Source organism: Theropithecus gelada, chromosome 4, assembly GCF_003255815.1.
Source record: "Theropithecus gelada isolate Dixy chromosome 4, Tgel_1.0, whole genome shotgun sequence".
Classification (NCBI taxonomy): domain Eukaryota; kingdom Metazoa; phylum Chordata; class Mammalia; order Primates; family Cercopithecidae; genus Theropithecus; species Theropithecus gelada.
In genome coordinates this window covers 111,830,571-111,853,187 of record NC_037671.1, presented here as the reverse complement: position 1 = coordinate 111,853,187, position 22,617 = coordinate 111,830,571, and the positions used below count along the sequence as shown (strand labels likewise).

The 22,617-nt window shown below is 40.9% G+C and overlaps 1 protein-coding gene across 2 annotated transcripts in view; it reads right to left on the bottom strand.

Moving 5' to 3' along the window:
• IPCEF1 (interaction protein for cytohesin exchange factors 1) overlaps positions 1 to 22,617 on the bottom strand; it is a 202,401-nt gene that overhangs the window by 94,880 nt on the left and 84,904 nt on the right. For both annotated transcript variants that reach the window (XM_025383396.1, XM_025383395.1), the window contains exon 3: positions 10,894 to 10,946. In XM_025383396.1, coding sequence (XP_025239181.1) covers positions 10,894 to 10,929 — 36 coding nt within the window. In that variant the 5' untranslated portion in view covers positions 10,930 to 10,946. The remainder of the gene's footprint in view (positions 1 to 10,893; positions 10,947 to 22,617) is intronic.

Below are 22,617 nucleotides of genomic sequence, written 5' to 3'. Positions count from 1 at the left end.
TTCATAGGTGAATTTAATCTACTTACATTTAACAGCATTTTTATTTTGCGGTCTTGGTTTCATTCATTTATTTTTATTTTTCCCTTTTTTCTTTCTCACATGCAATTTCTCTGATGTTTAATTTAGTATTTCTAAATTCACCATAAATATAACATAACTTAGCATATTGTAACCCCTGTTTGAATGACTACTCTCTTGTTATTGCAGTCTACATATTTATTTTTCCATTAAAAATGTTAAGCGTATTATTATTCTTAATCATACATTTATTATGATTAAGCTATTATTTCTCAATCAGAAATCACAAGTTGTCCTATTTCTGAGATCATCTTTGTTTCATTTATCATATAGCTTCCCATTGGATCCACTTTTCTGTTTAAGAGGGTGCCTCTTTGAATAGTCCCTTTTAATGACGATCCATAGGTAGTAAATTCTCAGTCTCCGTGTATATTGTAATGCCTTTATTTTCATCTCAAAATTGAACGATAATTGAGGTGGGTATAAAAATATTTTTGCCCCTGGCACTTTGACTATTTTGATCATTGGTCTTCTAACAACTATCACATTGATCAGATTTCTGTTATCAGTCTATCATTCATTGTACTTGATTTTTCTTTTCACTCTCTTAAGGCACTCTCATCATCCTTGAGATACTGTAACTTTACTGCAATGTTTCTAGTTATGGACTTTATTTATACTGCTCAATCCTCTAATTGATGCTTGCATCTTTTTTCAAGCATGGAAAATTTTAAAGGTCTTCAAATAGTGTTTTTCTGCCATTTTCCTCATTCTTTTCTTTTGGGACTACTGTTAGATTTATGTTAGAGATGAGTGATTTTTCTTTCATATCTTAGCTCTTTTTTAATCTATCTCTCTGTGCTACTTATGTCTTCTATCAATTTTTCAAATCTAATTCCAAGTTACTAATACTCTTTTTTGAAAGTATCCAATGTTTATGCCATCTATTGAGCTATTGCAAGGAAGGTATTTTCTGATATTTCTAAATTTTTTCAAAACCAACTGATAGTTTATTATTGGTGCCTGATTTTTCTTCAAAAATTGTAAAAGTTTCTTTGAACCTCGTACTTAAACATTTTGTCGAGCTTTTAACTTTTTATTTAATTTAAAATGAAGCTATCTTCTAATTTTTTATTCTATATTCTATCTTTCTTAGCATTATTATTTGTAAATGTGTTCTGGGATTTGTCTTAGTCAGTTTGGACTGCTGTAACAGAGTACCATAGATTGAGTGGCTTAAACAACAAATATTTATCTCACAGTTCTGGAAGCTGGGAAGTCCAACATCAAGATGTGGGCAGAGCTGGTGTCTGGTGAGGGCCCTCTTACTGGTTTGCACATGGCCATTTTCTCATTATATCCTCACATGGCCAGGGAGAAAAATCATCTCTCTCTGGTCTTTTTTTTTTTTTTTTTTGAGATGGAATCTCACTCTGTCACCCAGGCTGGAGTACAGTGGTGTGATCTCAGCTCACTGCAAGCTCCGCCTCCTGGGTTCACACCATTCTCCTGCCTCAGCCTCCCAAGTAGCTGGGACTACAGGCGCCCGCCATCATGCCTGGCTAATTTTTTGTATTTTTAGTAGAGACGGGGTTTCACCGAGTTAGCCAGGATGGTCTCGATCTCCTGACCTTGTGATCCGCCCGCCTCGGCCTCCCAAAGTGCTGGGATTACAGGCGTGAGCCACTGCGCCCGGCCTCTGGTCTCATCTTATAAGGGCACAAATCTCATTCATCAGGGTGAAGCCCTCATGACCTAATTAACTCTCAAAGGTTCCACCTCCTAAAATCATTACAATGGGGATTAGGGGTTCCATGTATAAATTTGTGAGGACTGAATAGGAGGGACACAAATATCCAGGCTATGACAGAATTTAAATTTGCAGAATTGCAAGTGAAAAAGTATTATGTCTTCTCTTTCTCTGCCTTACTGTCTGTCTATATGGCATTCTCTCTCTCTCTCTGTCTCTCTCTGTCTCTCTCTCTCTCTCTGTCTCTCTCTCTCTCTCTCTCTCTGTCTCTCTCTCTCTCACACACACACACTCTCACTTTCTCTCTCTCTTCCAATCTGTGCTTATGGCTCTCTCTTTTGTGGTTTAGAAGTTACCTCCATTTACTGCAAAACTAGTTCTATAATAATATCCTAGTTTAATCATAGAGAATCTTGCACAGATGGTCCCCAACTTGTGATGGATAGTTTGACTTACAATGACTTTATGATAGTACAAAAGAAAAAGCAATATGCATTCAGTAGAAGTTGCACCTCAAATTTTGAATTTTGATATTTTCCTGGGCTAGCAATACCTGGTATGATACCTTCACATGGGATTTTCAACACTTTATTATAAAATAGGCTTTGTGTTAGATGATTTTGCCCAATCATGGGCTAATTTAAGTGTTCTGAACATGTTTAAGGCAAGCTATGCTAAGCTATGATATTCAGTAGATTAGGTGTATTAAGTGCATTTTCAACTTAAGATATTTTCAATTCATTACAGATTTATTAGGACATAACCCCATGGTAAGTCAAGAAACATCTGTATATTCTGTCACTGATCCAGTTGGTGACTAAATTTAGTTCCCGGTTTGGCGCCTGTGTCTGTATCTCCTTCCTCCCAAGGCCCACAACTAGCAAAATGTGTCATCTCAGGCAGTGATTTGGCAACTGTTTCCTCCATTTATCTTTAGCTCCTTTCACAAGTGGGGAAGCTCCATTGTCATCATAGAGTGAACCTAGCTCTCCCCACATTTAGTGGAACATTTTTTACACCCCCATCCCTTAACCTGCAGGCAGAGGCAAACTACTTCCTGCTTCCAGACCAGGTGCCCATCCAACTCATGGCTTCAGTCACGCTGCATTTTTCATTTCTGGTCCATAGAGATGCTTACCATGTTTCTGAGCCTAACTATCCATTTTTGTCTTTCTATGTTTTTCTTTGTCTATCATTGCTATATGTTGGAAGATGAATGGAATGTCAAAATGTGTACCATCTTTGAATGGAAGTCAGTTATTTCATTTATAAGATTCCATCTTAAAACCACAAATGACAAACCAGTCTCTTCCCATACTGGCCTCAATATACCACCAAAACTTTTTGCTTTTTTGTTTTGGTTTGGTTTGGTTTTTGTTGTTGTTGTTGTTTGTTTGTTTGTTTTTGCTTATTTGTTTTTTGAGACAGGGTCTTGCTTTTTCACCCAGGCTGGAGTACAGTGACATGATCATGGCTCACTGCAGCCTCAAGCTCCCAGGCTCAAGCAATCCTCCCACCACAGCCTCCCAAGTAGCAATTGGGACTACAGGCACACACCAGGGCACCTGGCTAATTTTTTATTTTTTGGTAGAGATGGAGTCTTGCCATGTGGCCCAGGCTAGTCTCAAACTCGTGACCTCAAGTGATCCTCTCACCTAGGTCTTCCAAAGTGCTGGGATTATAGGTGTGAGCCACCATACCCAGATAACTTTTTTCTATTCTGCAGAAATATCAGGCACTTTAACAGTTCCTTGCTTTTGACTACTGTATTTCCCTCCCCATGCTTCTCCTGGTTAATGCTTACTCATCCTCTGAGATCCAGGTCAAATGGCACCTCCATATGAAGCCCTCTCTGACATTAGAAGGCGGTTAGCTCTAATACTAATCTCATATTCACCCAGTGTTATTTATTTGTAGCCCCTGTAATAAGCTATTTATGTTATCTCCGAAGATCTTCATGGTAGGTACTATTTTTGTCCTCCTGTTCACAGATGAGGAACTTCAGCTTGGTGTGGTTAAGAAACTTCTCTACAGATCACGCACAGCTAGTAGCAAAGCCAAGAATGGGGCCCAGCCAGTCAGACTCCTAAGCCTGTTGTTTAATTATATAGTCTCCTGCTGTTCTGTCTTCTATGTTCTCACCACGTTTGCTATGCCTCTGCAATTGATATTACAATCTGTTTATTTATCTGTGTGGGACACCATGGTACACACACTGTGGTAACACTGCCTACCCAATGGTCCAACCCAGAGCCTGTGAGTAATCTCAGGTTTGCCCTTTCCCCTCTCCGACACATTTGCTCATGCACCACCCCTGTCCAGGTTTCTTCCTAATACTTATCAAATCTCTCTTCCCTCTCTATCTCCACTATTGCTGCCTTAGTCAGATTCGTATCAGTTTTCTCTTAAACAATGACCAACCATCTCATTCCTGGACTCCCCGTCTGCAGTCTAGATCCTCAAAACCCATTCAACACACCACTGAACAACTACAACTCTGCTTAAAATGCATCAATGACTAGCCAAGAATTCAAGACAGAATTGATGTTCTTGAACATGCCATGTGCTCAAAATCTAGTACCTAGCCCAGTGACTGACACAAAGTAGGCACTCAAAAAAAATTTAACAAAAGATTTATGGTCTTATATCAATTTTTCCTTCCTATGATGCCTTTAGTAAGCATGATGACTTCCTAGGTGCGTGGCAGATAGTGGAACTTTGACAGATGTCTGCAAAGCCATCTACTGCTCGATTAATCAGAGTTGCAAAATACCTTGGCTAGTAAATAATATCAGCAAAGTTAAGCAACACAAAAGTTTCTCCAAATACCTTTCTCACTCCCAAAGAGGCACATCCATAGAGAAAACCACATAGGATTGATTGACATTAAACTTGAATTCACAGGAAGAGTTGACTCTTGGTATTTTCTTGAAGGTAAAATGGACTTTTGCTGAACAAATCTCTAGTTCTACTAAAAGATTATTTCTTTAAAATGCACAATACCTTTCTCCCTCATCTTCTTTCAACAAACCCTCCAAATACTGAGAATCTGGAACCAAAGAAATATAGACTGCAGGCCAGACGCGGTGGCTTACACCTGTAATCCCAACACCTTGGGAAGCCAAGGTGGGCGGATCACCTGAGGTCAGGAGTTTGAGACCAGCCTGACCAACACGGAGAAACCCTGTCCCTACTAAAAATACAAAATTAGCCAGGCGTGGTGGTGCGTGCCTGTAATCCCAGCTACTAGGGAGGTTGAGGCAGGAAAATTGCTTGAGCCCCAAAGGTTATGGTGAACCAAGACCACCCCATTGCACTCCAGCCTGGGCAATAAGAGCCAAACTCCATCTAAAAAAAAAAAAAAAAAAGAAAAGAAAAGAAAAAAGAAATATAGAATGCATAGGGCAGGGGTGGCATGTGAGGACAGAAGTTTTCTAGTTAATGAGCCCCTCCCACCCCTACCAATAATCTATTCCCCAAAGAGCTCTCATGCCCTTCCCACCTAAGTCCTTGTGACAGGAAATATGTTCAAGTCTCCTGTGTCTGACCCGCGTGAAGAACAGCTTTGGCTCCTTATTTCAACATAGGGTTATGTTGATGTAGCCTGAAAGCAAACTGCAAAGTTTCAGCTTTTTTTAATTGACCAGAAACGTGAAGAATAAACTCCTCGCTTCTTCTCCCTGAAGTTCACATGACGAGCACGGAAATGGAGTGAGCGGTGAGACATGCATGCTTCGTGCAGGCAGAAATCGTGTCCGGGCTGTTGACTACACATAGCCACATAAAGACCGACGTTTTGTGAGTGACAAATGCAGAGCTGTCTTGTGAAGCAAACACAGCAAGTACCAGTTTGCTGTTAGACAGATCATCCCACAGGTGAGAGTCCAGGCAAGAGTAAATAACCACAGTAGCAGACATAAACATGCATCCACATCCACTGATCATTTCCTTGTCAGCAAGAAAACTGAGTGAAATATCCATGATTTATACACATAATTTTTTGTTTCAGGGAAACCTTTTTAGGAGCTTTGGGTACAGGAACTATGTATAGCGGTAAAAGAGAGTATCTGCCTCATTCCCTGTGAGCCCTGTGATCCTTAAACTAAGACTGTTTTCCTTCTTTAGTTGAATAGTGTTGCTAATATCTATCTAGTACCGGATAACTTTTTTTTTTTTTTTTTGAGACGGAGTCTCGCTCTATCGCCCAGGCTAGAGTGCAGTGGTGCCATCTCAGCTCACTGCAACCTCCACCTCCTGAGTTCAAGCGATTCTCCTGCCTCAGCCTCCTGAGGAGCTAGGATCACAGGCACCCGCCACCACAACCGGCTAATTTTTATATTTTTAGTAGAGACGGGGTTTCACCATGTTGACCAGGATGGTCCCAATCTCCTGACCTCGTGATCTGCCTGTCTTGGCCTCCCAAAGTGCTGGGATTACAGGTGTGAGCCACCGCGCCTGGCCGACAAGAGAACTTTATAATCAAGCCTTGAAGATTCATATATGCCAGTATTATTTATTCATTTATTTATTTATTTCAATGAGAAACTGATCTTAAAAGAAAACTAAACAATCATGATTTCAGGCATAACAGTTGGTTATCACCATAGTGTGATTCAAGGAAACTTTATCAATATCAAGGACTACATAAACCAGTTCTTAGAGAAGTTCGGGGGTAGTACCATATCTGGTAACTATATTGAAGATTCCCAACACACAATGAGCCAGATTCTAAAGGTGTGTGTGTGTGTGTGTGTGTGTTGAGACAGGGTCTTGCTCTGTAGCCAAGACTGGAGTGCAGTGGATCACTGCAGCCTCGATCTCCGGGGCCCAAACAATCCACCCACCTCAGCCTCCCAAGTAACTGGGACTACAGACAAGAGGCAATACACTTGGCTACTTTTTTTGTAAAGATGGGGTCTCCCTATGTTGCCCAGGGCTGGTCTCGAACTCCTGGCCTCAGTAATCTTCCCACCTCAGCCTCCCGAAGTGCTGGGATTACAGGCATGAGCCACCTCTCCCGGCCTTAAAGTATGAAGTTTATCCAAAGGACAATGGGACATTGAACCAATGTAAGCAGGCAAGTGGCATAACCAGACTTCCATTTAAGAAAAATTCACTCTGGTTGTCATGTGGCAAGTGGATTGGAGGGACACAGGGCCACAGGCAAAAGCCCAGGGGAAGAGGGCAACAGCTGTGGCTGTGAAAATGGGGAAATATTTAAGAAATTGAACCAATAGAAATTGGCGGATTGATACTTTTGGATCTACATGAAACTTTAGCTTTGAAAACCCCGTTGTTCCATTTAGAAGAGAGAAAAGAATACTATCAGGTAACAACTCAGCTTAGCAAAATGGGACAATGCTATTTGGCATACACATGATAAAATTTCAAATAGCACTTCAAATTTAGGTGTGAATTCTGAGCAGTTTTCTTAGCACCATGTACCGTACCAGCCTCAGTGAAAACTAGCAGGCTAGGATCAACGAAAGGACCTTGAAGGCATATTCCTTCCTCCTACCCCCAACAAGATGGTATGCTCCTCATCTTTATACCCCAGCACCAAGCAGTTTGCTCAACCCATATAACTCGATAAGTGTTAGTTTAGTGGAAATGAAGTGTAATTCAAGATGTGATTAGGTCAAAGGTGTCAAACCTACTGAAACTACCTAGCATAAAAATAGGTCTCCTGTGCTACATTTAACTTAGAGAAGAAATGACAGCAGAAAATTGAACTAATTTTCTGAACAGAAAGATAAAGTAGGGTAACCACTGAAAAGCTGCTGGAAGAAATGCTTAAAAGAAATGTTCAGCAGTGCACCCAGACACTGACGGCTGTGAGATAAAAATAACGGAAAAATAGACACACGAGGAGAGCTGGCTGATTGACTCTAGGAGTGGAGATGGCTCATGAAATGAGAAAGATCCATAAATAGCCAGAGTTCCCACTAATAAGAATAGAATTCATTTGTACACAACACCAAGGGAAACAGGTTACCTATTATAGTGGTAATGGCTCTAGGTCGGAAATTACATGGATGATATGTTAGTCCTTTGGTAATCACAACTGTGATCTTATTCCAGTACCCAGGGTTATACTTGATGTAGAGACTTTAACTTGTCCAAAGCCAATTAAATCTCCAGTTCCTACTCTTCCTGGCACAGTGCCTGATGCATGATAGAATCAGGATAGGTAAGGGTAAGTAATATTAAGTGAATGTTCCAATGAACGAATAAATTTTTTAAAGCATTTAAATGCTCTCTTACTACCTTGATTTCTAGTTCTTCTTAAACATATAAGATGAACTTCCTCCAGTTGGAAGATTACATCCTTCCAGTGGAAAAGGAGGAGCAATATAAGAATTAAACATTGCATTACCTTTCCCAAGGGTACAAGAATCCTAATCCTTTCTTTTTTTATGTCTTTGTTCCAAATAGTACATACACACATGTTTATAATCTTTTATTTATTTATTTATTTATTTATTTATTTATTTATTTATTTATTTTGAGACAGAGTCTTGCTCTGTCACCAGGCTGGAGTGCAGTGGTGTGATCTCAGCTCACTGCAACCTCCAGCTCCCAGGTTCAAGCAATTCCCCACAGGTACAGGCCACCAAGCCCAGCTAATTTTTGTATTTTAGTAGAGACAGTGTTTCACCATGTTGGCCAAGATGGTCTGCATATCCTGACCTCGTGATCCACCTGCCTCAGCCTCCCAAAGTGCTGGGGTTACAGGCATGAGCCACCATGCCCGGCTTATAATCTTAAAATGGATTTTTTCCGATTTAAAAATTTTCATTTTTGTTACTCTGAACTTCAACTTCCTTACTCTATTTTTATAGATCTGCGATGTCCATTTGCATTAAATCTTGACCACAGGACTCCCTTTCAGCATCCTGTAAACAAGTCTTTATATCAACTCCTAGCCAAAGCCTCCTACCGCAACCACATTGATTCTCTTATTTGTTCCTCTTATTTATGTTCCTTGTAATTATTCACATTTCTATTATCAAAAAACACCCATCCATCCACGCCCATTGGATCACACCTTCCTTTTCTCCAAGCTTTAGATGGCAAATATCCTACAATGCATGACTTCTTTTTTATTTATTTATTTATTTTTTGAGACAGAGTCTCGCTCTGTCGCCCAGGCTGGAGTGCAGTGGCACCATCTCGGCTCACTGCAAGCTCCGCCTCCCGGGTTCACGCCATTCTCCTGCCTCAGCCTCCCGAGTAGCTGGGACTACAGGCACCCGCCACCACACCCGGCTAATTTTTTGTATTTTTAGTAGAGAAAGGGTTTCATTATGTTAGCCAGGATGGTCTTGATCTCCTGACCTCGTGACCCGCCCACCTTGGCCTCCCAAAGTACTGGGATTACAGGCGTCAGCCACCGCGCCCAGCCAACTTCTTTTTTTTTTAAAGAAACACCTTATCCCTTATTGGCCACTCCCCATTCATGATTCAGGCCTGCATGTGTGCTGGTGAGGCCATCCTCCCAGTTGAGTTAATTTTTATATCTGGTGTGAGGTAAAGGCCCAGCATCATTATTTTATTTTATTTTTTTAATTGAGATGGAGTCACCCCTTATTTCCAAGGCTGGAGTGCAGTGGCGGATCTCAGCTCACCACAGCCTCTGCCTACCAGATTCAAGCGATCCTTTCGCCTCAGCCTCCCAGGTAGCTGGGACTGCAGATGTGCACCACCATGCTCGGCTCATTTTTGTATTTTTAGTAGAGACGGGGTTTCACTATGTTGGCCAAGCTGGTCTCAACCTCCTGACCTCAAGTGATCCACCCACCTCAGCCTCCCAAAGTGCTAGGATTACAGGCATGAACTATCGCACCCGGCCAATATATAACTTCTTATAATTTGTGTTTTCATTTTTAATTTCTGCAGTCTGGTATTTCAAAGTTTCCTGCATTTTTTTCATATCTAACAAGTTTTCTCCTTAATTAGAATTACCACCAGAATTAAAGTGTTTTCATTGCTTTTTCAATTTCTGGGATATGACATTGTTAGCAAGTCAAGCAAAGGATGTATCAGCCGCCCTGCATTTTACTAAGGTGTCCCTTTCAGGAACTGTCTAGTTAACTCAGTTTCTTCATCCCTGTTACCACAAACTCCCTTGACATCTATTTTCTAATTTGCATCAAGAAACCACAGTCCACATTCCAGATCTGGCAGAAAGTCTATACTTTATCCTCCCAACATGCCACTTCTGATTCTGCTTTCAGCTCTGCTCCTAAAACTCTGTCCTATACATCCATCATGAGGTCATTAGATTTGCCAAAAGAAGTACACCATACAATCCCACACCACTCCCCACAGTCCCTTCTATTAGAAATGCCATGTTACTGACATCAACGTCCTAATTTTTCCCTGCGTAAGTTTCCTTGTCTAATAGAATTATATACTTGCTCAATTCACTGATCTATCTTAGGCAAACATATGACTATAAAATTGTTTTAAAAGATACCCATGATTTCAGTGAAATTATTTTTATTTTTTTGAGGGACAGTCTTGCTGTGTCGCCTAGGCTGGAGTGCAGTGGCGTGATCTCGGCTCATTGCAACCTCCACTTCCCAGGTTCAAGTGATTCTCCTGCCTCAGCCTCCTCAGTAGCTGGGATTACAGGCACACGCCACCACACCCAGCTAATTTTCGTATTTTTAGTAGAGGCGGGGTTTCACCATGTTGGCCAGGCTGGTCTCAAACTCCTGACCTTGTGATCTGCCCGCCTCGGCCTCCCAAAGTGCTGAGATTACAGGCATGAGCCACTGTGCCCAGCCCAATTTCAGTGAAATTATTAACAGAATTTTTCCTATAGAGTTTGCATGAGAGGTTACACCAGTACCATAGCTAGCATCTTCTTAAAATATAATTTATGTACAGTATATTAAAACCATGGTATGCAGCTTAAACTTTAAAAGTAAAAATCTAGAGGTCTTAAATGCTTGGTGACCATAAGACCCTTTAAACCTAGCAACAGGGTCTTTGGTTCTACCGTGGCTAATGAAATTGAGGACAATAAATTGCTGGCCAAACTTGAAATCAACCTATTATTTTACTCATTCATCAAACTGACAATATCTAAAGCCTGGGGTATTCCAAAGGATACTTACAAGAGCACTGCCATCAATAGCCATGTATGATGTCATCTTAGTAGAAACAAAAGCTAGAAGAGAAAAAATACTTTCAGTTAAATGTGAGATTAACGTGTTCAGAAAAACATATCTCTTTGAGTGGGGAGAGAAAATAATTCTATTGTGATTAATCAATTTTACAATAAAAGTAATTCATTAAATAGCCTTTTGGTCAGGCATGGTGACTCATGCTTCTAGTCCCAGAGCTTTGGGAGGCCAAGGCAGGATGATTGCTTGAGGTCAGTAGTTCAAGACCAGCCTGAACAACATAGGTTGACCCTGTCCCTAAAAGAAAAAAAAAAAAACATAGCCAGTTATAGCGGCACACACCTGTAGTCCCAGCTGCTCAGGAGGCTGATGTGGGAGGATTGCTTGAACCCGGGGGTTCAGGGTTACAGTGAGCTATAATGGCAGCACTGCACTCCAGCCTAAGTGACAGAACAAGATCCTGTCTCTTCAACAATTTTTTTAGTGAATAAATAAATAAATAGCTTTTTATTTCAGAACTCAATAAGCCAACTGTTTAAAGTTGAGTTCATAAGATAAGCCAGAATTTCATTTATACATTTGTCAATATTCTTTTCAAGTGTTCAACAAGACATGTACATGATTTAAACACTTAATATTGCTTGTTCTCTCTAATATATATATACACACACACACACACATTTTGAGAAGTGGAAATCTTTTCCTCTTCGTGACAAACAACGCAACTAAGATGTGAAAATGTGGCCCATCACTATTATCCAACTTTGAAAACACAGCTAACTCCCGTGCCTCTGAAGTCCCAAACTTTAATACCAAGATGGGCTCCTTTTGATGTTTGCACTTTGTAGTGGGTTGCCTGAAAAACAAGACACTCTGTGGTTTCAAGAAAAGCAAATGAAATCCTCATGTTTTCAACTTTGACAAGCAAGAAACGTGTTAAAGATCCACAAGCCACTGAAACTCTCCCCAAAGCAGACAGCTTTTCAACTTCTTCCCAGTGACATGACAAGTACACATTCATGACCTGTTTGTTTCTTAAACCAGTGGAGGTTCCCAAATTCTGAGTAATGGGAACTCCTTTTTCATATCAAAAATGCTATGTTTATATTATGTAGATATTAATAAGACATTTATTGGTAAAATGTAAAAGAGAGAAACCATAATAAAAAGACTGATAAATTTAATTACTTAATTTTAACTTATTTCTTAAAAAAACACTAAAACCTAAATTTAAAAAATCAAGTCACAAGCTGATAAAAATATCTGAAATATACATTTAATACATAAGAACCATAAAATAGAGTTCTTACATGTCACAAAGAAGATAATAAGCAAACTAATAGAAGAACAAATAAAGGAAAATTGAAAACATAAAATGCAAATAACTAATGCTTCATCTCATTAGTAATAAAATAAATGCAAAATAAAATATCATGATTCAATTTTTAATCTTCAAGATTGGAAAAAATTAAGTGATGGAAGCCAATTTGGCTGGAGGTGGAGGTGTGTTGAAAAGAATACTCTCACATGTTGGGATATCAAAATGTTACAGGATCTTTGGGTTGTTGCTCTTCTGGCCAGAAACTTCTGTGGCCGGTGGCACCTTTGCCCAAGTTCTTGTCCCGCATCCAGGAATAATGAGGTACACAGACAAGTAGAAGGGAGCAAGATGAAGAGGAGCTTTATTGAGTGTTAGAACAGCTCAGAGAAGACCCATAGTGGGTAGTTCCTCTCCACAGGCAGGTCGTCCCATGGAGTGTTCAGCTTTCAGCAGGGAGGAGGCCCTCAAGTGGGTCGCTCCTCTCTGTAGCTGGTAGTCCCAATGTCTCTGCAGGTCCTGAAGCTCTCAGCAGAGGGTAGCTACTCCCTGCAACTGGTTGTCGGGATATCTGCTCAGCTCTGGCTCATCTTCGGGCTTTTACGGCCTCAGAGGTGAGGAAATGCACACAGATTGGTCCATGGGTGGCCATGGGAGGGCCCAGAAAAGGCACCACAAGTTCCCACTCCAGTTGGTGAGACTGGCAGCCCGGCCCCCAGTCTTCAGGCCCTCCCCAGCCTGAAGGTGGGCCTCACCAGGGACCTCTCCCTTCCGCCCTGGAATCTGTCTGCCTCCTGCTGCTGTCCATGCTGCCTGGGCTTGTGGGGACTTTGCTTCCATCAGAGCAGGCACTGACGGAAGGGAGAAGCCAGGCAGCAAGAGCAGGCACCCCTGAGCCTGCAAGGACAGCAGGGGCCTTCTCAGGCCCCCAAGAGTGCAGTGATGCCTGAGTCTGGGGTGGGTGGGTCCTGTCTACTCTTTGGAGTGGGAGGCCTGGGTCTGCAGCTACAGTTTGGGTGGCTGTAGCTGCACCCGGGAGGGCAGGGCTCCTGCCTGCTCCTGGCCCCCCAAGAGCACAGGGAGACTCAGATCTGTAGGTACAGCTTGGGAGGCTGCAGCCCTGCTCAGGAGGGCAGGGGTTCTGCCTGCTTCACTGTGGTTTGGGTGGCTGCAGCAGCACCCAGGGAGCTCCATCTCAACTCAGAGTCTTTCTTTTGTATGCACTTTACCTGCTTAATTCCTAACTATCCCTTAAGTCCTCTCTGTCCACACCTATTGCCATCATCCTAGTCCAAGCCATCAGCACCTCCCTCTTGGACCACTGCAAGAATATCCTAGCTGATGTCCCAGCCTTCTCTCAGGCCCAGTGATTTTTTTTCAGTGCACATCAGACTATTTACCTCTTTCCTTAAATCCCTACAATGGTCATTTGTCGTTAAATAAAGATCAAAATTGTGAAAACCTCCTACAAGTGAGGCTTTGCACCATCTGACCACTACCTCATCTCCAGCCCTTCCTTGGGGTGTTTCCATACCTGTTTCTCTCCATCTCCCTTACTCAATGTCTTTTTTTTTTTAAGCCCTCAAACACATTTATTTCCATTTCAGGGGCTTGGTGCATGCTTTTTCTCAACAGTCCCCACCTAGGATGGCTTATACCATCTAATTTTCCCAACTCTCTGACAGAAGGTCACTTCATCAAGAAAACCTTCCCTGATCCTTAGGAGAGATCAATCACCTTTTATAGCCTCTCACATTACCTTATTTTTTATTCATAGAAGTTTTCATCATTGTAGTGAATGATTAATTTTGCAATTGGTTCTTTAACATCTGACTCTCCAGTATAATATACCCTACCTGAAGGCAGCCACTGTGTCTGGCCTTGTTCACTTATTTGCTGCTGTGTTCCCAGTCTCTGTATACAGGGGACTGTATATGTCATGCTCTGTATACGTAGTTAAATATATATTTGTTGAGTAAATGAATTAAATATACAAGCAATAAAACCACTCACTATAGATGAGTTTCCATAAAGGAAATTTGTGAATTCCAAATTTTTGTTTTGTAAAATATTGGCATCATGAATATCCCATTAGAAGTCTCCTTCCCAATCTGCAGGATATGGAAATGAGATGGTGTTGATGTCATACCTCCTTTGGTCAAAGAGCAAAAGGGCAGAAATAATACGCAGTCACTGGCATGGGTGGTGGAGGTGGGATGGGAGACAGCTAGGGCTGGATGTCCCTTTGTGGAGTCTGTGTATGAGTGTTTCATTCATAATCTTGAAGTTTCAGTACTTTGTTTCTTTTTTTGTGTCTTTATTTTATTTTATTTTTTAATTTTAAATAAAAAAAATTGGGACAGGGTCTTGCTTTGTCGCCCAGGCTGGTCTCAAACTCCTGGTTTTAAACAATCCTCTTGCCTTGGCATCCTAAATCATTGTGATTACATGAGTGAGCAACCATGCCTGACCAGTACTTTGTTTCTTGAAGTAGTTGAAATATATGAAATCTAAATTCCACTAAAATGATTCAAAAATAATTTTGGGCAGAAGAACCACCAAAATAAGCTAAGCTCAACTCTTGGTTCTCCTCTTCCAGACAAAGCCCATGGCCATAACCAAGAAGAATTAGGAAAAGAAATGAGGGCTATGGAGACTCATGTACATACTTTTGATTATTTGGACAATGAGAACTGGTTCAGCTATTAACCAAGACACATGGTGTCCATATGTTGATAAGCTAAATAGGTAGCTCCAAGGTTTTGATGAAAATATGTATATAAAGCACACAATAAAAGCAGATTGTGAAAAAAATAATGCTGGCAAAGGTGTTTTGAAAGTAATAATTTTTCAGTATTCACAATCGTTTCTGAGAATATCAGTTTAAGCAAAGCGCCTATAAATAAGAATTGAAGGAAGAAATAATGACTATTTGACATGTCTTTAAAATGAATTTCTGAATTACCACAAATTTAAAAATAGGTAAGAACCTAATGACAGGGTAACAAAACACTTTTGTATATCAAGAGGTTTCCAGTTCTTTGCTTTCAACAAAATTAAGGAAAAACCTATTTGAATTGCCTATGGATTATTAAAGTAATTGTTCTGATAAATCACCATGTGATATTTGGCATATCCTTGGAAGGAGTTCAAAAAATGCTCGATTCCTACATATTTACTTATGTGAAAAATATTTCTAAGTGCTTACATACATAAAAACCAATAATAGAATTAAAATTAGTTCTCAACTCTCTCATGTAGTAATAAATAATGTTCATTCATGTGTCTGTTACATAATTGGGGGGAATGTCTCATCTGTCTCATTAAGTACTGCATATTCAATAAAAATATTCATCTGTTTTATTCAATCATTATCAGTCAAAATGTGTAGCATATCATATTAATGTTTGTTAAATTATGTATCAATAATAATTGTAATAATAACTCTGAATAAAATTTTTTGGCTTAAATAATTATGTCACCAAAAAAGTTTTAAATTAATTTCGATTTAAATATGTATTCTTGGCCAGGTACGGTGGCTCATGACTCTAATCCCAGCACTTTGGAAGGCCAAGGTGGGCAGATAGCTTGAGATCACAAGTTCAAGACCAGCCTGGCCATCATGGTGAAACCCCATCTCTGCAAAAAATACAAAAATTAGCTGGGTGTGGTGGTGCACACTTGTGGTCCTAGCTACCAGGGAGGCTCAGATGGGAGGATGGCTTGAGCCCAGGAGGCTGAGGTTGCAGTGAGTCACTGCAACTCCAGCCTAGGTGACAGAGCCAGACCTTGTTCCCCCACCACACACACACAAAAAAACTATTCTTTTAGCTTAAATGTATGATAGAATTATCAATAAAATATTTTCAGGCATAAAAATATATAATAGGACTTGGCACAATGGCTCACACTTGTAATCTCAGCACTTTGGGATGCTGAGGTAGGAGGATCACTTGAGGTAAGGAGTTCAAGAGCAGTCTGGGCAACATAGCAAGACCCTATCTCTACAAAAAAAAAAAAAAAGAAACAAGAAAAATCAGCCAGATATGGTGGCAGGCATATGTAGTTGGGAGATTGAGGCAGGAGTATCCCTCCCACCCAGGAGGTCAAGGTTGCTATGATTGTGCCACTGCACTCCAGCCTGGGTGACCGAGTGGGATCCTGTCTCTTAAAGAAAAAAAAAAAAAATCACGTAATAGGATAAAAATCCATATGATAGTGGAATGAAAATATGAGTTTCAGGAGAAAAGAAAACAATGTAAAATTTACAAGTCCTAAAGATTACTTTAAAAAAAATTATGGGATATACCAACTCTTTATGATACCTATATTGCATAGGTTACTTTTATACAGAAGTGTAACCTTTTTTATCATCAATATTTACAATATGCCAGAAAACACATCTTTTCAACTACATGTATGACAAAAACTTTAGGTGACAATTTGAAGTATAAGGGGCTACAGGAGGCTCCCAAGTTCTTTTATGGGTACACAACCAAAAATATATGCTTAAAACTAGGCCGGGTTCAGTGGCTTACATCTGTAATCCCAGCAGTTTGGAAGACTAAGATGGAAGGATAACTTAAGACCAGAAATATGAGACAAGCCTGGGCAACATAGCAAAACCCTCATTTTTACAAGAAAAGTTTAAAAAATTAGCAGGGTATGGTGACGTGCACCTGTAGTCCCAGCTACTCAGGAGGCTAAGGTGGGAGGATTGCTTGAGCCCAGGAGTACAAGTCTGCAATGAGCTTTGATTATGCTATTGCACTCCATCCTGAACAACAGAGTAAGACTCTGTCTCTAAAAGAAAACTACTGCACTAAAGTACGTAGATTAGAGTCAAGCAGCTTTAAGTTCAAATCCCAACTCTGCCACTTGTTAAATGTGAAAACTTATGGAAATTGCTTAATGCTCTAACAAATGCCTCCTCTTTGAATAATAATAACCAACTCATAAGGTGTTTGTGAGAATTAAACGAGATATCATATGGGAAGCACACACAGGGCACAGTGCATGCTTAGTAAGTGGTAGCAATTACCTAGAATGGGAGCCATTACCTAGAAGTAGCTTCATTATACAAAACTATTCTTCCTGATGGAATTAGTATACAACTAAAGGGATTGAACAAGTGTGATAACAGGTTTCATCAAATAAAATAGCTTTCACACTTCAAGGTTGGTTAAACTCCCTAGCCAACTCACCAATGACATTTCTGGTGCTTTGTTTCAGAGTTTAAGGGAATGGTTATCTCAATCATATTTAAAACAGTTATCTTCTTTAAAGAACAATTTTTCAACATACTACAACATGAAACATAGCCAAACCAATGAAATCATTAATTGTTTAAGTTGGTTAAATGAAATACAATGCATTCCTGATAAACTCTGCAACTGAAAACTGGAAAGTATGTTTTGTTAGCAAATGAGTAATAAAGTCAATTTCAAAGAAGAGATTTTCCTTCACATATATTAATAAAAAATCATTCCATTTTGTTTTAATCACAAATTGCATGCTTCCTAAACCAAGTATGTTCTAGCAATTTTAGAAATTGTTTAGTAAGTTATTTAAGATAGAAATATGGACTCTCATCCTATGTTATTTTAAACCCAGAAAATAAACCAAGAATATCAATCTGCAACAAATGAACTATTTATAAAGAAGGCTAGCATAATTAGTATTTTCTTAAGAATCAAGAAAAAAATTCCACTAAGGGAATTTATTGATTCAACTGATGCAAAAGTAACTGTCTTGGTTATTCCCTAGACTCTTATCATCTATACACTATCATCTTTGGAATCATGCAGCAAAATAAGTACCATGCCTAATGTTTTACATGTTTTTAAAAAGAAGATAATTTATCGTGATTTAGAGACGATTTTCCAGTTGAAATAACATAGGAGCTAGGTTGATTCTCTTTCTCACGGAGCCTTAAGTGAAAACAAAACAGGTCTGAACTAAAATTTTTAAAACCCACAGATTAATTTATCCTTTAAAATTATAGTGCTAGCATTTGCAAGACATCACAGCAGCAAATGCATTTATACGAAGTTCACAAACACAGGCAAACAATGTGCATTATTCTTAATCCAGAAGCCAGAGCTAAGAGGAAACAAAAAATGCTTGTTATCGTCGTGGCAGAAGTCTTGATCATCGACAAGCAGGTAATCCATGTGGCAGCAAACGTCCACTCTCTACTGGAGACAAGCACTGTTTGTAAGCGAGCATGTTCTGTTAAACGGTAGCCCATCACAGCAATGCCATGGAAAACAGAAGAGGATATTCATCTTTGCTCACATATAAAAGCAAAGGACATGAGATAATCCATTCATTTTGCCAATTAGTAGGAGACTTCACTTGTCAAGGCAAAGCAAGAGAGAAGGAAACAAATGCAAGATGACTTCCCTACCAGCCTGTGTACAGTGACATATGGGGCAGGGGTGGTTTGGGGTTGTGACTTTGTTCAGGAACTTTATGAAGGAGAAAATAGCTTCATCCAAATTATTTTACGCTTCTTTCTCTCTCTCTCTCTCTCTCTCTCTCTCTCTCTCTCTCTCTCTCTCTCTCTTTCTCNTTGTTATCGTCGTGGCAGAAGTCTTGATCATCGACAAGCAGGTAATCCATGTGGCAGCAAACGTCCACTCTCTACTGGAGACAAGCACTGTTTGTAAGCGAGCATGTTCTGTTAAACGGTAGCCCATCACAGCAATGCCATGGAAAACAGAAGAGGATATTCATCTTTGCTCACATATAAAAGCAAAGGACATGAGATAATCCATTCATTTTGCCAATTAGTAGGAGACTTCACTTGTCAAGGCAAAGCAAGAGAGAAGGAAACAAATGCAAGATGACTTCCCTACCAGCCTGTGTACAGTGACATATGGGGCAGGGGTGGTTTGGGGTTGTGACTTTGTTCAGGAACTTTATGAAGGAGAAAATAGCTTCATCCAAATTATTTTACGCTTCTTTCTCTCTCTCTCTCTCTCTCTCTCTCTCTCTCTCTCTCTCTCCCCTTTTCTCCCTCCCTCCCTCTCTCTCTCTTTTTTTTTTTTTTTTTTGAGAGGGAGTCTCGCTCTGTTGCCCAGGCTGGAGCGCAGTAACACGATGTCGGCTCACTGCAAGCTCCACCTCCCGGGTTCACGCCATTCTCCTGCCTCAGCCTCCCGAGTAGCTGGGACTACAGGTGCCACCACCATGCCCCGCGAATTTTTTGTATTTTTAGTACAGACGGGGTTTCACCATGTTAGCCAGGATGGTCTCGATTTCCTGACCTCGTGATCCGACCGCCTCAGCCTCCCAAAGTGCTGGGATTACAGGCGTGAGCCACCGCGCCCAGCTGCTTTTTTCTTTTTAACTTAAGCTCAAAGTGTCATTCTGATTCCAATCCGTTTTCTACTTGCTATAGAATATTCTCATTCTTTCTCTTTCATGTATATTCCCTTTTTTATTGTTGTCTTTTCCGCTCATTTCATTGCATTTCTTTTCTGCCTTCTCTCCACTTTGATGATGAATTGACAGATGGTTTTAAGAACCACAGCTTTTTTCAAACAGAAAAACTATGATGCTTAAAATTACTTTATTTTTGACACCACAAAAATACTGCAATCCATCATCTGCGGAGACTGGCAGGCCTCTTCCCTGCTTTCGCTTCACGAATTCCCACATAAGCTGTCAGCCCTGACAATCAAGGCTCAGACACACAAAATCCACAAAGCCAAGGGCGATAAAAGACTTTCTTTCAGCCAATAATGTCAATCTGCCCTCTCAGTGGACCATTTTACCATAACAAACAGGTGGGAAACCACAAGAGCTCTCAAACGATTTGCCTCTTTTACATCCCGAAGGGCCTACCAAATGCCAATGGCTATTGGCCATGCCCCTCTTGGAGGTACAAAGCTCCCCTGAGTTGCTGAACTACAGGGGTCTCTTGTCCTTCTGTGGGCCTCCTGAACCTGAAACTTCTAAAATGTGGTCTGCACCTGCAGGGGCCATTAGGCTGGGGCAAGCAGAGACCTGCCGTGGGCTACACCCTGGCCGATCCTCTTCAGGGCACCCAGAGCCCAGCCCTAGCCCACATGCACCCTGTGTTGACTGCACCCAATCAAGGTTCCCTTCACTAAACCATGGGGTAGACCAGAGGCCCTGAAAAGCACTGGCACTTGTGTCTACAGAGTTGGGTTTGTTCTGTGGTTGTCTTAAGTTCCACGACACCTGCCTGGAGAGCAGTTGTTGTCACTGGTTCTCCAAAACAGGGATAGATGTTCAATGATTCCAATTATTTATATAGGCAGGGGTACCACAACGCATATTTGAACCTACCCCTCAAAGACACACAAACATACACACCCTAGGGGCAGCTCTTGTTCAGTTTTATCAGTGCAGATAAAACACACCATCACACCTGCTTCTCCTACGCCAGCTCCAGATCCAAGGAACCTCTAGGAGCCAGTCACTCTAGGATCCAAGCTAGCTGTGTGCTGAGGTGTGATTCTCAGGGATTGTGACTAAAACTCCAGGAGCCACCTCAAAAGTTTGTACTGTCCTCAAGCTGCTACATCATAGGAGAAAAGGGGCGCCAGCTCCCTAATAAGGACACAGGAAGCATTGGTAGCTCCTAGATAAGGTATCAATTATGAGGCCCACTGCAATCTACCATAGTCTGTTCCACGAGCACAGCCTGGTTCCTTCCAGGTCCCTACTAGGGCATCCCCCAAATAATACCCACAATTCCTAGTTTGCTTCACTCCAGCCTGTGAGGCAAGAGCTGACACAGTGCTCTAGGATGAGCCAGCTAGGAATAGCAAGTGATGGCCCTTACCTTTCTGCAATTTGCATCTCTCCATTTCTCCACGTGAATACTAGTTACATTTTCTGTCTGCAGAAGATGAAATGTTTTTCTACTTGGTGAAATTCAGACAGTGTACATGGCTCTGAGGCAGCCAGTCACTTTATTTCTGCTTTGCCAAACATTATTCCATTCAATGCCCTTTACACCAAAGTGAGCAGCTATACCCCATACAGCAGGGAACTCTGCAACTGAACATTCACTGGCTAGAAGGCAGCCAAGAAAAAAAAAAAATGATTATAAAAGCTGTCAGCCGCTTGCACCCATTGCTCTGGAGTTGGAGCCAAATCCTCTTCTGTCTGGCTAAATCTTTCCTTAAGAAATATCACTTTAGGGGTTGGACGCGGTGACTCACACCTGTAATCCTAGCGCTTTGGGAGGCCAAGGCGGGTGGATCACTTGAGGTCAGGAGTTTGAAATCAGCCTGACCAACATGGTGAAACCCCGTCTCTACTAAAAATACCAAAAAATTTAGCTGGGTGTGGTGGCAGGTGCCTGTAATCCCAGCTACCCAGGAGGCTGAGGCAGGAGAATCGCTTGAACCTGGGAGTCGGAGGTTGCAGTAAGCCAAGATTGTGCTACTGCACTCCAGCCTGGGCAACAGAGACTCCATCTCAGAAGAAAAGAAAGAAAGAGAGAAAGAGAGAGAGAGAGAAAAGGAAAGAAAGAAAGAGAGAGAGAGAAAGGAAGGAAGGAAGGAAGGAAGGAAGGAAGGAAGGAAGGAAGGAAGGAAGGAAGGAAGGAAGGAAGGAGAAAAGGAGCAGGGGAGAGAGGAAGGAAGGAAGGGAAAAGAAAAAAGAAAAGAAAAGAAAAAAAAGGGAGAGAGGGAAAGAGGGAGGGAAGGAGGGAAGGAGGGAGGGAGGGAGGAAGGAAGGAAGGAAGGAAAAGAAGGAGGGAGGGAAGAAAAGAAAAGAAAAGATCATTTTTAGGGGCCTTGTAATTTTGCAAAGGTTGTGCCCAAGGGTTACCAGACAAGAGAGACCATAAGGAGTTAAAATACTATATATGTCATGGTAAGGGCTGCTTTACCCAGAATAGGGTGACTTTTCTTGGAGGCTCTTATAATGATATTTGGCAGACCTATTGCAAACTGTTTTCAGTCTTCACAGCAACGCTGTAAAGTAACTTACACTTTTACACATGAAGAAACTAATATACAGAGTGAGTAGACTAACTAGTTTACACAACTAGCAAATTAAAGCCAAATATAAATTCAGATTTTCAAACTCCAGGTCCAGGGCCCTGTGGTCATCAGCAGTGCTGTCTCAGAATAATCTTTGCCTTTTCAAATTCTCCTTAGAAGCAGGCTTTTTTTTTTTTTTTTTTTTCAAACAGTAGATCTCATTACATTCTTAGAGAATGAATGAATCTAATAATTCTTACAGACATTGAAGGCAAGACATGCAGTGGGCACGTAATAAGTATCTGTTTACTTACATTGGCCCTGCCTCAACTTTAGGACAAGTTAGAATGAGTAAGCTATTTACCAAATTTAGACAATTCAGGGGGACCTAAGGTGGCTAGCAGTGATAATGTGGTTGCCCAAAGGGCT